Below are 16,538 nucleotides of genomic sequence, written 5' to 3'. Positions count from 1 at the left end.
TGATGAGGACAGTAGACTAATGTATGTTTTGTTAGGTCGTAATGATGAGGACAGTAGACTAATGTATGTTTTGTTAGGTCATAATGATGAGGACAGTAGACTAATGTATGTTTTGTTAGGTCCTAATGATGAGGACAGTAGACTAATGTATGTTTTGTTAGGTCATAATGATGAGGACAGTAGACTAATGTATGTTTTGTTAGGTCATAATGATGAGGACAGTAGACTAATGTATGTTTTGTTAGGTCATAATGATGAGGACAGTAGACTAATGTATGTTTTGATAGGTCATAATGATGAGGACAGTAGACTAATGTATGTTTTGATAGGTCATAATGATGCTTTGGAGTGGAAAGAGTCAAATTATGTCTTTCACCAGTGAAGTATATATACATAGTGGAACTAGAACCCACAGAAAGACAGGGTTTTCATAGTCCTCGTCCCAAATGGCACCCTATTCCCTACGAAGTGCACTACTTTAGACCAGAGCAGCCTTACAGTATCTATAGGGCTCTGGTCAAAAGAAGTGTACTATATAGGGAATAGGGTTCCATTTGGGACTACTATTTGCTCCCCTACTACTGCAGTCTGGAGCCACACATTCCTCTTTACCTTCCCTGACCTCCAGATGGTCTGCAGAGCCAGGGGCTGCAGGGGTCCACGTTACACTAGAACACTGCTCTAATGTGTTCACCAGACACAACCACACTGCTCTGTGTTCCTCAGACACAGACCTTCACACTGCTCTGTGTTCACCAGACACAGACCTTCACACTGCTCTGTGTTCACCAGACCTTCACACGGCTCTGTGTTCACCAGACCTTCACTATGCTCCGTGTTCACCAGACACAGACCTTCACACTGCTCTGTGTTCACCATACCCAGACCGCCACACAATTCTGTGTTCACTAGACCCAGACCTTCACACTGGTCTAATGTGTTCACCAGACACAGATCTTCACACTGCTCTGTGTTCACCAGACACAGACCTTCACACTGCTCTGTGTTCACCAGGCACAGACATTCACACTGCTCTGTGTTCACAATACCCATACCACACTGTCATTATTCTGTTATTGTCTTATTTGGAGTACCTCTACTGTTTGATGATAATAGGTGTAAGGACATAGTACATAGCTGGTGATGCACTTTGTTGGTTTGAAGGAGCGTCTTAGAGTCCAGGAAAAGCAGTATATAAAACCCATGTGTTGTTATTAAAACCTAATGTCCAGAGTTGTTGCTTCTTGAGTGTGGCCATAGCTTGAGGATCAGAGATCAGAAAATGTCAAACGATGTGTACATGTACAGAATCAGTGTAATTACTCTATTCATACTGTAAATGTAAAACAGTCTGCATGTTAGCTGACTGTTTCTGCGTTCCAAATGTCACCCTATTCCCTATATAGTTCACTACTTTTGACTATGGCCCTGGTCAACTTGTGCACTAAATAGGGAACAGTGTGCCATTTGGGACGTATCCTGTATGACACACCTTAGAGAGAGAGGCTGTCCAAGCTGGGTGGTCAGACAGGATCACTCGACCACTGGACCGCGACTCGGCGGTCACCATATTAACGTGTACAAATAAACAACCCCTTAGAAACACATTGTGAAATGGACTTCACGAGTGTGAATTGAGATGAGTGAAGATAAATCGCACATAGCGCCGTCCCGTCGACTCCTCGACGGCCTCTAATGTCTGTCAGTCAACAGAGGGAGAATAGCGTAAGGGTGTGTCCCAAACGGCACCCTATTCCCGGGATAGATTGCCGTTTGGGACGCCCCCAACAGAATGAGGGGGTCTGCGTTCCAAAAACAACAAGGTGGGAGAGGAGAGCAGAGAAGAGGAGAGGTAGCCCATTGTGTCATGACAGATTGGTCTAACTTGGGGAGGAGGAGGTCACCTCACTGACAAGCTTGGGAGAGCAGAGAGGAGAGGAGAGGAGATGAGAGGTGAGGGGAACTGGATTTTAGTTGGAGACGGAAACTTAGTCTGCGTACCAAATGGCACCCTATTCACTACTAGTAGTGCACTGTGTAAGGAATAGGGAATAGGGCACTATGTAGGGAATAGGGTGACATTTGTGACGCAGTGTGAAACTCACAGCTGCAGTTCAGAGGAGAAGTGGTGTCAGCGTCTCGCATAATTTAAGATGGACTGCTAGGATATTTTTTTTTCTCATGGTATATATGTTTATATTTCTCATGGTGTAAATGGTTATATTTCTCATGGTGTATGTGGTTGTTGGGCTGAGAGCCACCTCACCCTCTTCAGATATACAGGAGGATGACTCCTCTCACATAACTCCACATCATTCACAATACTTGTCTATCCTGTTGACCTGAGAAACCAGTGAGGAATTATCTCTCTCTTTGTGTGTGTCTGTGTGTCTGTGTGTCTGTCTGTCTGTCTGTCTGTCTGTCTGTCTCTTCTTGTAGGAGTAGAACTACAGGCTAGGTGGGACACCATAATGTCTCTGTCTCTCTGAGTGGGGGGGGTGGGGAGCGGGTTCGCCGGGGAGCCAGAACGAGCCTCCGTCCCTCTCTTGTTTTTGGCTAAGAGCACCCCCCCCCCCCCCATGCATCTGCCTGCCCATCATCATCCCCCTGTCCACCATTCATCCTGGACTGCAGCTGCAGACACTCTGTGTGACCTCCTCTCCTCTCACAGAGCTCGCATTAAGAGACTATGGTGGGAGTCCTCACCTCGCAGTACTAGGCAACAAACGAAATATGTAGCTGCATTCTTAAATGTAAGGCTTTATGGTACGGTAGCTATAGGTTATGTTGCTACGGCTACAGCCTGCTATTACATGACATCATAACCAATATTGATGTAATGGTTTAGATTTCCTGCCCTGAAGTGACTGCTACTGAAACATCTAGCTACTTCACTCAAATAACTTTTTCAGTCATTGCACACTAAACCTACAGTAGCACCTGTTGTGGTCTGAAATAGCTATCTGTAGTGAGGCTTTTTCCCTCCGTGGGTCAGTGCCTTGGCCTCATGCAGGAGCCAGAGGATGGGAGGATGTGTGGGGTCTGCTGTTTGGCAGGCAGAGTGCTTTATGGGTAGCAGAAGGCTGAGCAGGATGGTTCAGTGGTCGAGGGGCCCTTGGAATATTTCCCAAATGGCACCCTATTCACTTTATAGTGCACTACTTTTGACCAGAGTAGCGCACTTTAAAGGGAATAGTGTGCCATTTGGGACAGACCCCTAGTATATCATGTTGGAAACTCACCACATTCACATTCATCTCATGTTATGGTCTAAAATATTAAATTTTCCAATGTTACCAAGCAAGTTTACAGTAGGCGCAAGAATGGTTCATTGTTAACTTCTCACAATTGCCAGAAGGCACAAATTGTGACTATACTGTTTCCCTCTGTGTCCATGATGTAACTTGTTGCCCCAATCTGCCTTGTTTTCACAATGCATGTTTACTTTGTTGAAGGAAAACATAGAAATAAAGCTTTTGAGGAAGAGGGCCATGTGCCCCTTCAAATCTCTGTGGAGAGAATCACTCAGGAATAATAAACATGAGCTGGAGAGGCAGCTTCAAACAGCCCTAGGGGAAAGCCTTTCACTGTGTGTGTGTGCGCGTGTTTGTGTGTGTGTTTGTGTGTGTGTGTGTGTATTCGTGTGGGTGCGTGCACATGTGTAAAATCCAAAGTGTGCGTATGTGTGTGTTTATGTATGTGTGTGTGCACGTGTGTATTTGTGTGTGTGTGTGAAATCCAAAATGTGTGTATGTGTGTACGTGCGTGCGTGCATTCATCCATGCGTGTGTGTGTGCATGACAGTGTGCATGTATGTGAATTCCAAAGTGTATGTGCATGCATGTTCTTCTACATCTGCATTGCTGCTGTTTGGGGTTTTAGGCTGGGTTTCTGTATAAGCACTTTGTGACAACTGCTGATGTAAAAAGGGCTTTATAAAATAATTTCATAGATGTGTGTTTGTTGTGTGTGTGTGTGTGTGTGTGTGTGTGTGTGTGTGTGTGTGTGTGTGTGTGTGTGTGTGTGTGTGTGTGTGTGTGTGTGTGTGTGTGTGTGTGTGTGTGTGTGTGTGTGTGAATTCCAAAGTATAAGGTGGAAAGCATACCGTGGGGATCCTAGCTCTCCCCAGACCTCCCCTCACCTCTGGCTTCCAAGCTGTAAAAACATGCTAGAGGTTTGTTGGGGTTCAGTAGCCAATAAGGTGTTGATGTATGGTAGAGCTGTCTGAGATCCCAGTGAGCCATTATAACCACAGGCTGCTGACGTTAGAGACATCTTCCTACTACTCTACACAGACATGGTAGAGTCTATTCTACCAAGATCTACAAACCATACAGACATGGTAGAGTCTATTCTACCAAGATCTACAAACCATACAGACATGGTAGATTATATTCTACCAAGATCTACAAACCATACAGGTATAGAGTAGATTATATTCTACCAAGATCTACAAACCATACAGGTATGATAGAGTCTATTCTACCAAGATCTACAAACCACACAGATATGGCAGAGTCTATTCATTTTAGTCATTTAGCAGACGCTCTTATCCAGAGCAACTTACAGTTAGTGAGTGCATAAATTATATTATTTATTTGTTTTCATACTGGCCCCCCGTGGGAATCAAACCCACAACCCTGGCGTTGCGAACACCATGCTCTACCAACTGAGCTACCTCCCTGCCAGCCATTCCCTCCCCTACCCTGGACCAATTGTGCACCACCCCATGGGTCTCCCAGTCACGGCTGGCTACGACAGAGCCTGGATTCGAACCAGGATCTCTAGTGGCACAGCTAGCACTGCGATGCAGTGCCTTAGACTACTGCACCACACGGGAGAGTATTCTACCAAGATCTACAAACCATACAGATATGGTAAATTATATTCTACCAAGATCTACAAACCATACAGGTATAGAGTAGATTATATTCTACCAAGATCTACAAACCATACAGGTATAGAGTAGATTATATTCTACCAAGATCTACAAATTGTTTTCCAAACTGTCTTTTTGTATTGTTTAGTACCGGAATAATGAAAGTTAGCTCCTAGTGATGCATATTGACAAACCACTATGCCATGTCAATGATTGGTGACTGATCTGATTTGAGGGTATTTTTCTTGGACAGTCTGAGACTTCTTTAGAGTTCTGCTAAAGCGATACATAGCCAACCAAAATGATTAGCCTCTCCCAGCATCAAAGCCCTGTGTTTTTAAAAGGCTTCTTTAACAGTTTACTTCAGGAGCTCCGGACTGGTTATAAAAGCCTGTCTTCATCTTCACCTCTCTCTAATCTAAACCCCACATCCTCTCCTCCCTCTCTCCTCTCTCCCCCGACCGACTGCTAGACTGGCCGCTATCAAACACCCAGATATGATGTCTGAGTTTCTCCTCGGAATGCGACTTTTTGAGACTATTGAGGTCATTTGGTTGAATGAATTCTGCTGTCATCCACCACAAGAGCCTGACCTTGTTAGTCAGCGAGGCCCGAGGGGACTTTATCCTCCAAGCTTTGCCTGCCTCTTTGAAGACAAGGCCCCTGTCTTTTCTCAACGCTAGCAGCTGATCCATCTTCCCTCTCTGGCGTCCCACTCGGTGTGTTCAACTTAATGGAGTGAACAGGAATATCACTGGCAATTGTGGGGAGACTTATGTTATGGAGAGACCGTGCAGGGTTTGTTATTTCTACAGATATCTGAGTAGGTTAAGAGATGGAGAGAGAGAAAGAGAGAGAGAGAAGAAGAGGAAGAGAGAGGGAGGTAGAAGGAGAGGGTGGAAAGAGAGTGAGAGAGGGGGGGAGTGAGAGAGAGAGGGGGGAGAAAGTGAGAGAGAGAGAGAGAGAGAGAGAGAGAGAGAGAGAGAGAGAGAGAGAGAGAGAGAGAGAGAGAGAGAGAGAGAGAGAGAGAGAGAGAGAGAGAGAGAGAGAGAGAGAGAGAGAGAGAGAGAGAGAGAGAGAGAGAGAGAGAGAGAGAGAGAGAGAGAGAGAGAGAGAGAGAGAGAGAGAGAGAGAGAGAGAGAGAGAGAGAGAGATATGGCTCAGCAGATAGATTCATAACAGAGTAAAGGTCACCAGTCCCTGTGGGCTGACTCTGGCTATGGTGGTGGAGGCTGGAGCTGGACCCGGTTCTGACTGCAGGCTGGAGGGACTTGAGTGACCTGGTGGGAGGGGCTGTTAGTGATCCTCTGGGGTGGATCACTCAGGACTGTCAAGTCAAGTTGCATGAATCACCATTATACACTTAGACATAATCACCCCTCCTACTCACTAGACAAAGAGTGGGTTTGTATTATGGTGGTGCGGGATGGGATGGGACACTCAGTTTGTGTTATTCCTTTATGTAACCTGTAGTGTAGGAGACAGTTACATCCTGAAACCATTTTTACCCCACACTAAATAATTAAGGGGGAAAACTATTATGAAGAAAAAAACATACAGTATATAACTGTTAGACCTGCAAACCTCTTATCTTATCAAAACACAGAATGCCCTTGCCGAACTTAAAGGGTTGGCTGCCCAGACATATTGGGTCGGAGCTCATATCCACTTGCAAAAAATCACCACAAGGTCAGCACTAATATTCAGAAAGAAAATACTTAGAGCATACTTTAACCCTAAAGGGAGCAGCCTAGAGTTTATGGAGCCTCATTCTATTCTAAAATAAGCATGACAGGACAGGACTTATCTTGGTCCCTCTTCAGTGTCCTAATGATATGTCTAGCCTGCTATCTCTCCTAATATCCACCACTGACAAATGCTATCTCATTTTAGAGGTTATTATGGCTCCTAAAGGCCTGTCTTTATTAAAAATCAACACCAGGCCTGTCTGTGTGTCCTCTCATGACATCATATTCTCATGAAACAGCTGTGTTTTCTCAGAGTCTCTTCTTCTGCTGCGGTGAGGGGAACACTGAGGGGGAATCTGCCAAAAAGACTGAAATAGATATTACCCTTTATACTACTCCTATGGTTGTGTCCCAAATGGCACCCTATCCCCTATATTGTGCACTACTTTTGACCAGGCCCCATAGTGCACTACATATAGGGAATATGGTGACATTTGGGACACCTCCTATGATTTCCATGCAGTAGTTCAACATTTGATTCCATTGTTGTGTAACTATGGGAGTTATATATTATGGTTCTGGTAAACTGATGATTGTTTTAGCTCTACCAAGAACTGTCAGGGACCTTTAAACAATGGTTCTGTCGCAATTTTGGAACTAGCCGAATGTGTTGCCATACATACACAACAACATACAACATTCTGATGCAAAACTCTGGATAACCTATGTACTGATATAGTATGCAGCCCATTCATATTTTATAAGGAAATGAAAACTGCAAAGTGAGAAAAAAAAACACTGAAGAAAGAAACATGGTCACCAAACTTTAGACACCAAACTTTAGACACCAAACTTTAGACACCAAACTTTTTGTTGCGGCTCCAATAGTTATAAGGCCTACTCTGTTTTCCATGATCTGTTGATTAACCTCTTAAGGATCGGACCCTTTTTTTCAACTTTCGCATAAAATGACATACCCAAATCTAACTGCCTGTACAGTACCAGTCAAAAGTTTGGACACACCTACTCATTCAAGGGTTTTTCTTTATTTGTACTATTTTCTACTTTGTAGAATAATAGTGAAGACATCAAAACTATGAAAGAACACATCTGGAATCATGTAGTAACCAAAAAAGTGTTAAACAAATCAAAATATATTTTATATTTGAGATTCTTCAAATAACCACCCTTTGCCTTGATGACAGCTTTGCACACTCTTGGCATTCTCTCAACCAGTTTCATGAGGTAGTCACCTGGAATGCATTTCAATTAACAGGTGTGCCTACTTAAAAGTTAATTTGTGGAATTTCTTTCCTTCTTAATGCGTTTGAGCCAATCAGTCTTGTTGTGACAAGGTAGTTATACAGAAGATAGCTCAAATAAGCAGAGCAATGGACATTAGATCGGTGGAAATTTGTCCAAATTTGAAATTTTTGGTTCCAACCGCCTTGTCTTTGTGAGACGCGGTGTGGGTGAACGGATGATCTCCGCATGTGTAGTTCCCACCATAAAGTATGGAGGAGGAGGTGTTATGGTGTGGGGGTGCTTTGCTGGTGACACTATCTGTGATTTATTTAGAATTCAAGGCACGCTTAACCAGCATGGCTGCCACAGCATTCTACAGCGATACGCCATCCCATCTGGTTTGGGCTTAGTGGGACTATCATTTGTTTTTCAACAGGACAATGACCCAACACACCTACTGGCTGTGTAAGGGCTATTTTACCAAGAAGGAGCGTGATGGAGTGCTGCATCAGATGACCTGGCCTGCACAATTCCCGACCTCAACCCAATTGAGATGGTTTGGGATGAGTCGGACCGCAGAGTGAAGGAAAAGCAGCCAACTAGTGCTCAGCATATGTGGGAACTCCTTCAAGACTGTTGGAAAAGGATTCCAGGTGAAGCTGGTTGAGAGAATGCCAAGAGTGTGCAAAGCTGTCATCAAGGTCAATCAAGCATTGTGGAGGCCTGAGTAATGCTACTGCTCTGACTTTCAATCAGGCATTATGGAGTCCTGGGTAAGGCTACTGCTCTGACTTTCAATCAGGCATTATGGAGTCCTGGGTAAGGCTACTGCTCTGACTTTCAATCAGGCATTATGGAGTCCTGGGTAAGGCTACTGCTCTGACTTTCAATCAGGCATTATGGAGTCCTGGGTTAGGCTACTGCTCTGACTTTCAATCAGGTATTATGGAGTCCTGGGTAAGGCTACTACTCTGACTTTCAATCAGGCATTATGGAGTCCTGGGTAAGGCTACTGCTCTGACTTTCAATCAGGTATTATGGAGTCCTGGGTAAGGCTACTGCTCTGACTTTCAATCAGGCATTATGGAGTCCTGGGTAAGGCTACTGCTCTGACTTTCAATCAGGTATTATGGAGTCCTGGGTAAGGCTACTGCTCTGACTTTCAATCAGGCATTATGGAGTCCTGGGTAAGGCTACTGCTCTGACTTTTAATCAGGCATTATGGAGTCCTGGGTAAGGCTACTGCTCTGACTTTTAATCAGGCATTATGGAGTCCTGGGTAAGGCTACTGCTCTGACTTTCAATCAGGCATTATGGAGTCCTGGGTTAGGCTACTGCTCTGACTTTCAATCAGGCATTATGGAGTCCTGGGTAAGGCTACTGCTAATCAGGCATTATGGAGTCCTGGGTAAGGCTACTGCTCTGACTTTCAATCAGGCATTATGGAGTCCTGGGTTAGGCTGCTGCTCTGACTTTCAATCAGGCATTATGGAGTCCTGGGTAAGGCTACTGCTCTGACTTTCAATCAGGCATTATGGAGTCCTGGGTAAGGCTACTGCTCTGACTTTCAATCAGGCATTATGGAGTCCTGGGTAAGGCTACTGCTCTGACTTTCAATCAGGCATTATGGAGTCCTGGGTAAGGCTACTGCTCTGACTTTCAATCAGGCATTATGGAGTCCTGGGTAAGGCTACTGCTCTGACTTTCAATCAGGCATTATGGAGTCCTGGGTAAGGCTACTGCTCTGACTTTCGATCAGGCATTATGGAGTCCTGGGTAAGGCTACTGCTCTGACTTTCAATCAGGCATTATGGAGTCCTGGGTAAGACTACTACTCTGACTTTCGATCAGGCATTATGGAGTCCTGGGTAAGGCTACTACTCTGACTTTCAATCAGGCATTATGGAGACCTGGGTAAGGCTACTGCTCTGACTTTCAATCAGGTATTATGGAGTCCTGGGTAAGGCTATTGCTCTGACTTTCAATCAGGCATTATGGAGTCCTGGGTAAGGCTACTGCTCTGACTTTCAATCAGGCATTATGGAGTCCTGGGTAAAGCTACTGCTCTGACTTTCAATCAGGCATTATGGAGTCCTGGGTAAGGCTACTGCTCTGACGTTCAATCAGGCATTATGGAGTCCTGGGTAAGGCTACTGCTCTGACGTTCAATCAGGCATTATGGTGTCCTGGGTAAGGCTACTGCTCTGACTTTCAATCAGGCATTATGGAGTCCTGGGTAAGGCTACTGCTCTGACGTTCAATCAGGCATTATGGAGTCCTGGGTAAGGCTACTGCTCTGACTTTCAATCAGGCATTATGGAGTCCTGGGTAAGGCTACTGCTCTGACTTTTAATCAGGCATTATGGAGTCCTGGGTAAGGCTACTGCTCTGACGTTCAATCAGGCATTATGGAGTCCTGGGTAAGGCTACTGCTCTGACTTTCAATCAGGCATTATGGAGTCCTGGGTAAGGCTACTGCTCTGACTTTCAATCAGGTATTATGGAGTCCTGGGTAAGGCTACTGCTCTGACTTTCAATCAGGCATTATGGAGTCCTGGGTAAGGCTACTGCTCTGACTTTCAGTTTACGTTGCTCTTCTTTTCGTCCTGTTTATTGCTTTGTAAACATTGTACGTTTTGGCGCCTATTTATATCAACGTCAAAGAAAAGCCCTCACCTTAAGCAAAAACAACGTAATATCCTTGTCTGCCTCCTAACTGCACACCCACCGCTTTGTCCTTCTTCACAATGTGATGTATTCCATAATCAAGGCAATAGCTCAACATAAGCTATTGTACACTGACTACTATATCAGGCAAAGTAATGCTGTAAGGATCAGCACCATGGACAAGGCTACACAGCCAGGTAGAGTCACCTGGTGAGGGGACCTGCTGTTCCTAAACTCTTAAAGTCGACTGAAATATCAATAGTTTAATCTTTAGTCTCAGTGCTAAATTATTCTGGAAAATTGTGTGAAATCATATTTTTTTTTGCCTTTTTATTTTGACAGGGAGTCACATTGAGACCCAGGCCTCTTTTTCATATGAGCCCTTAAATTGTTGGCATATCGCAATAAGATCTAAAGTCACAATGTATGGATGTTCCTGGATACTGGTACTTCAGTTTGACCCCTAACATGTCAAACAGATTAAATTAAATTATTGGTCAGGACAGGTCAGGTCACAGTTAACCAACCTCTGTGCAAGTAAGGTATACCCTGAGGTGTCCCCCTGTCTGTCCCCCAGTCAGAACAATGGTTCACTCTGAGCCCTGGGCCCTGGCTAGATGCTGGTTTCAATGGATGGTCACTAGTGTTGTGACCTCTAACCCTGCCTGCCCTCCTGCTTCCTGCTCCCCTATTGGTGCTCCTGGGGATTCTAGAACCCAGAGAAGGTAATCCTCTTACTATGACACAATATGGATATTGTTTATTGTTTACCACCCCCACATCCTGGTAAATATTTTTTACAGACAGAGGCCTTTTATATAGGGGCACTGTCCTCTAAGAGTTGCAGAATTTCCTCTGCACTTCATTTTGCTCCTCAATTCACCTTGGTTAGAGAGCGAGGTAGCAGCAGTGTTACCTTCTCTTTTATATGGGATCCCACATGTGGCCTAGGCTACAACTTTAACCCGGACTAAGTAATCATACTGTATGTTACAACATTTAATTCATGTGATTGACTTCATGAATATCTGATTGCAGTATTTATGAGATTGCTGTTTTTTGTTTAGATTTTAGTATTATGCTAAATTACTGTAAATTATACTTTTATAGCATGGGGGGGGGGGGGGATATCTTCCAATAACAGTCTAGAGCAGGGATCCTCAACTAGATTCAGCCGCAGGACCATTTTTGGTCGGGGGGCCGGAACATAATTACAAATAATTTGTAGACTGCAAATTGACCGCAAGAAGCCCAAACAGATATAATATTTGACTAAAACGATCATTTCAAACCTTGCTTACATTTGCATACGATCACATGTGTCTCTCTATTATGCGAGGGAATACTTGGGAACAGATTTCCAAAATTAAAATCACTTGGAGAGGATTTCCTGGTGTTTTTAGCCTACGGTCTTTCATGTCCAACAATAATAAATAAAATAAAAATGCGCCAGGTGTGGAACCCTGGTCTAGACACTAGAGCAGGGCTCTAGAACCCTGTTCCTGGAGAGCTACCATCCTGTAGGTTTTCACTCCAACCCTGTTCCTGGAGAGCTACCATCCTGTAGGTTTTCACTCCAATTCTGTTCCTGGAGAGCTACCATCCTGTAGGTTTTCACTCCAACCCTGTTCCTGGAGAGCTACCATCCTGTAGGTTTTCACTCCAACCCTGTTCCTGGAGAGCTACCATCCTGTAGGTTTTCACTCCAACCCTGTTCCTGGAGAGCTACCATCCTGTAGGTTTTCACTCCAACCCTGTTCCTGGAGAGCTACCATCCTGTAGGTTTTCACTCCAACCCTGTTCCTGGAGAGCTACCATCCTGTAGGTTTTCACTCCAACCCTGTTCCTGGAGAGCTACCATCCTGTAGGTTTTCACTCCAACCCTGTTCCTGGAGAGCTACCATCCTGTAGGTTTTCACTCCAACCCTGTTCCTGGAGAGCTACCATCCTGTAGGTTTTCACTCCAACCCTGTTCCTGGAGAGCTACCATCCTGTAGGTTTTCACTCCAACCCTGTTCCTGGAGAGCTACCATCCTGTAGGTTTTCACTCCAACCCTGTTCCTGGAGAGCTACCATCCTGTAGGTTTTCACTCCAACCCTGTTCCTGGAGAGCTACCATCCTGTAGGTTTTCACTCCAACCCTGTTCCTGGAGAGCTACCGTCCTGTACGTCTTCACTCCAACCCTAATCTAGCACACCTGATTCTAATTAGCTGGTTGATAAGATGAACCAGGTTAGTTACAACTGAGGTTGGAGCGAAAACCTACAGGAGGGTATCTCTCCAGGAACAGGGTTGGAGCGAAAACCTACAGGAGAGTATATCTCCAGGAACAGGGTTGGAGCGAAAACCTACAGGAGGGTATCTCTCCAGGAACAGTGTTGGAGCAAAAACCTACAGGAGTGTTTTTCTCCAGGAACAGGGTTGGAGCAAAAACCTACAGGAGGGTGTCTCTCCAGGAACATGGTTGGAGCGAAAACCTACAGGAGGGTAGCTCTCCAGGAACAGTGTTGGAGCAAAAACCTACAGGAGTGTTTTTCTCCAGGAACAGGGTTGGAGCAAAAACCTACAGGAGGGTGTCTCTCCAGGAACAGGGTTGGAGCGAAAACCTACAGGAGGGTATCTCCAGGAACAGGGTTGGAGCGAAAACATACAGGAGGGTATCTCCAGGAACAGGGTTGGAGAGCCCTGCTCTGGAGTCTAGAGATAGAGAAAAAGGTAGAGATAGAGGAATATGCCCTCTTGTGGACAATCTAGTTACAGTCTTCTCAGGAGAGCTTCAACAACACTGAAGCCACACATACAATTTGAATTTCAACAACACTGAAGAATTGTGGCTAGAGGTCTATGATATTGTTGGACTCAAACGCATCTCTAGTTTCCAGAATAAAGGGCTAAAATTAGTACTGTAGTAGCCTAATCAACAGAAAGCATAGGCTAAGTCTTATATTAATACATAAATATATTGATTCCAGTTAAGGACCAATTGAAATGCCCTTAAAGAAACGTATCTATGTATACTCTCATCCAGGATAATTACCTCGAAAACTGTTTAAGCAAATTAAAGGTTGGGTCAGCAGAGGGTTTCCAGTTGTATGCTTACAGGTGGTGTGTGTGTGGTCAGTTGGATGCGCGCCACTTGTGCGCATCGATGAGCCAGCGCATTATGATCATGTTTATCCAAACTAGAGGAATATTAGAATAACTTTTAGGTATTCATCGTTTGGCTCCATATCATTTAACTGTTTTACTTTAGTGTTTAATTTCACCTTGAATTACAACATGGTGCATGGCATAAATTTAGTTAAAAATCTAGATTATTTGCTGTGCGTAAAAACAAATATTGCATTCAACGCTTAACCTTATTTTTTTTTTTACCTTATAGTGTCATTTTTACCTAATAGGCCTATTAAATGATATTCAAATCAAACAAAATGTGTATAAAAGTCAAAATTGTTACTTTGATAAGCCTATCATATTTATATTCTAGGTTATACAATACCAAACCCGCCATTGATGAAGTATGCTTTCAGCAGTCTCCGACTTTGTTTTCAGAAGACCATGCAGCGAGAGGAGTTCCTCATAGTTCTTTGCTTGCGCCCACCCCTCTTTTCACGTAATAAACTTTATTGGCCAATCCTCTCTCTCTCCAAATCTTTACGCCATACAGGCTATAAGAACTCCGTAACTTTCTCAAGTATCAGAAAATATTTCTTGTCTCGGGATCCCATGTATGGATACTTTATTATTGGTGTCTTCAAAGGCGGCGAAACGAAGGCGCAACTGGAATTAACCGTTAACTTGATGCGAGGATCATTCGGACTGACTGTCGCTTGTCTGTCTTCTAACTGAGGGGTGATGTCTGAGGAAATGACGGGGGAAGAGTCGAGCTCCCCAGGCTCTCCACTAGACAGTCTCAGCAACAGTGAGGGGGAACTGGACAGGCAACCGAAGAGATGTGGGAGGAAAAGGAGATCAAGCAGGAAAAACGGGGAGGATTCAGATAGCCCTACCCCTGGGAAAAGAGGGAAAAAGTCCAGCAGCAGCAGTCCACATTCTTTCGAAGACCTACAGACGCAACGAGTCATGGCGAACGTGCGCGAGCGGCAGAGGACGCAGTCACTCAACGAAGCTTTCTCCTCTTTGCGGAAAATTATCCCCACTTTGCCCTCAGACAAACTGAGCAAAATACAAACCTTAAAACTTGCTGCCAGGTACATCGATTTCCTGTACCAAGTTCTGCAGAGCGATGAATTGGACTCCAAAATGGCAAGTTGTAGTTATGTGGCTCATGAGAGATTAAGCTATGCGTTCTCTGTATGGAGGATGGAGGGCGCTTGGTCCATGTCAGCATCTCACTAGCTCACGGCCGAAGAGCTGTAGTCCAAAATGGTATGCTCTGTTTTCCAACTCATTGTCTTACTTTTTAAGACCATACTACATTGCAACCATTTCAGTTGATGTTCGTTGTACGAAAATGGCAAAATACAAAAACAGTCCATTTAGGCCTATAGGCCTTCTACATTTGACTATAGCCTATTTGGGCTATTGTTTTTTTTTTTTACAGTATCAGCTTGAATAGTGTTCAACTTTAATAGCCTATTGTACTTCACTGGATCTGTGAATCATACTGCAGCCACAAACAAGTCTAGGTTGCTGTGTTTGTTTCACTTGTTCGTAGTCAGACGTCAAGAATTAATCGTCTTTTTATACATTTTCTGATCTGCAGGTGACAGCTGATTCCGCTTATCAATATGACAACGGGCCAAATCTGGAGAATAATGCTGGAAACACACAAAGCTGCGGTTTATGGGAGCAAACTATTTAAACCAAAGAGGACAGGGCGTGGGGAGAGCACTTTGCGGGGGAAAGGCCCGCCTTTGGACGACCTGGACCTGCATTCGTGTGCTAGGCTACTACACTACTACATTCTGATATACGTTAGTTTTTTATTGTTGACGACGAATGTTACTTGGAAATGTATGTTTTTATGCATGTCTTTGACTCTGTGGACTGTATTCTGTGGAGGTTAAAGGGCAGCATCGAAGCATTTGTCTCAGTTTCCGTGTGAGACTTTCGATGTGGACTGACTGCGGTATTATATGCTAATGTTTTGAAATAATGTGTCGCCAACCTGTGCAAAAATAATTGAGGTTATTCTTTTAAGAATACATGTATTTATTTATTGATGACACGTGTTACATGAGGAATAGATCTGATGTCTGAAATGCATTCCTATTTTTATTATTGTTGTGTAAATAATTGTATATTTTCCGCAATAAAGTAAATGATTTTAAAAAAAAGTATTGCCTTTTTACTTCATGAATTCAGTTTTAATCAAACAAATATGGTGTGATTATAAAAATATAAATGTCCTAGGATCGAACAATTGTCAAATACTTTAGTAAGTCCCTCTTTTGATGCAAATAGGCAATATTATGCAGCAGAATTATCTTATAGGCTATCAGTTAGGCTACTTTGAGTTTTATTCTAACCCAAATAGTTAATAAATTGGCATTACGTCTACACATTGAAGTTGAACTTTTGACATGTTTATAATGTGCCCTGCTCCAATCCACAAGTGGGCCATGCTTAACATCCACATTTACGACAACAACTTTCGCAGGGGTCATTCAGTAAGAGGGGTGTATGAAACTGTGTCCACCTGGGAAACGTTTCACGGTTGTTATTGGCATGGGCTTATAGTCAACATAATCACGCTTTATCTTAAACCAACATACTCCTGAAATGCCTCAGATTATCGGATTTCTCTCGACGCGAAGGTATAGGTTATGAAGGACTAAATAATTACAATATTTATTATGTTTGTTTTGTAGTAATGAGAGGACATTGTTGGAATAATGTATTATTAATATTATTATTAATATTATTATTATTAGCCTATTTGTATATTAAACCTGTCTACCACTTTAATTATTATCATATAGTAGTAGGCAAACTTTGCGGTTTATAATTGTGTAGCAACACTTTGTGCGTCACTGAAGCCTATAGTGTTGACATTTGCTATTATTCCATGTTCCTGATAAATGAAGTTATTCCA

General features: G+C 43.6%; 1 protein-coding gene across 1 annotated transcript; it reads left to right on the top strand.

Annotated features, from left to right (window-relative positions):
• The first annotated feature begins 14,218 nt into the window (after positions 1-14,218).
• On the top strand, positions 14,219-15,282 carry LOC311124354 (twist-related protein 2-like). The gene is made up of 2 exons (XM_084198515.1): positions 14,219-14,869; positions 15,207-15,282. The coding sequence occupies exon 1, from the start codon at positions 14,336-14,338 to the stop codon at positions 14,837-14,839; it is 504 nt and encodes a 167-aa protein (XP_084054641.1). The 5' UTR covers positions 14,219-14,335; the 3' UTR covers positions 14,840-14,869; positions 15,207-15,282.
• Positions 15,283-16,538: the final 1,256 nt, after the last annotated feature.

This window comes from Coregonus lavaretus (assembly GCF_964263955.1).
Source record: "Coregonus lavaretus genome assembly, contig: HAP1_SCAFFOLD_1473, whole genome shotgun sequence".
NCBI lineage: Eukaryota > Metazoa > Chordata > Actinopteri > Salmoniformes > Salmonidae > Coregonus > Coregonus lavaretus.
This window is presented reverse-complemented; position numbering and strand designations above follow the sequence as displayed.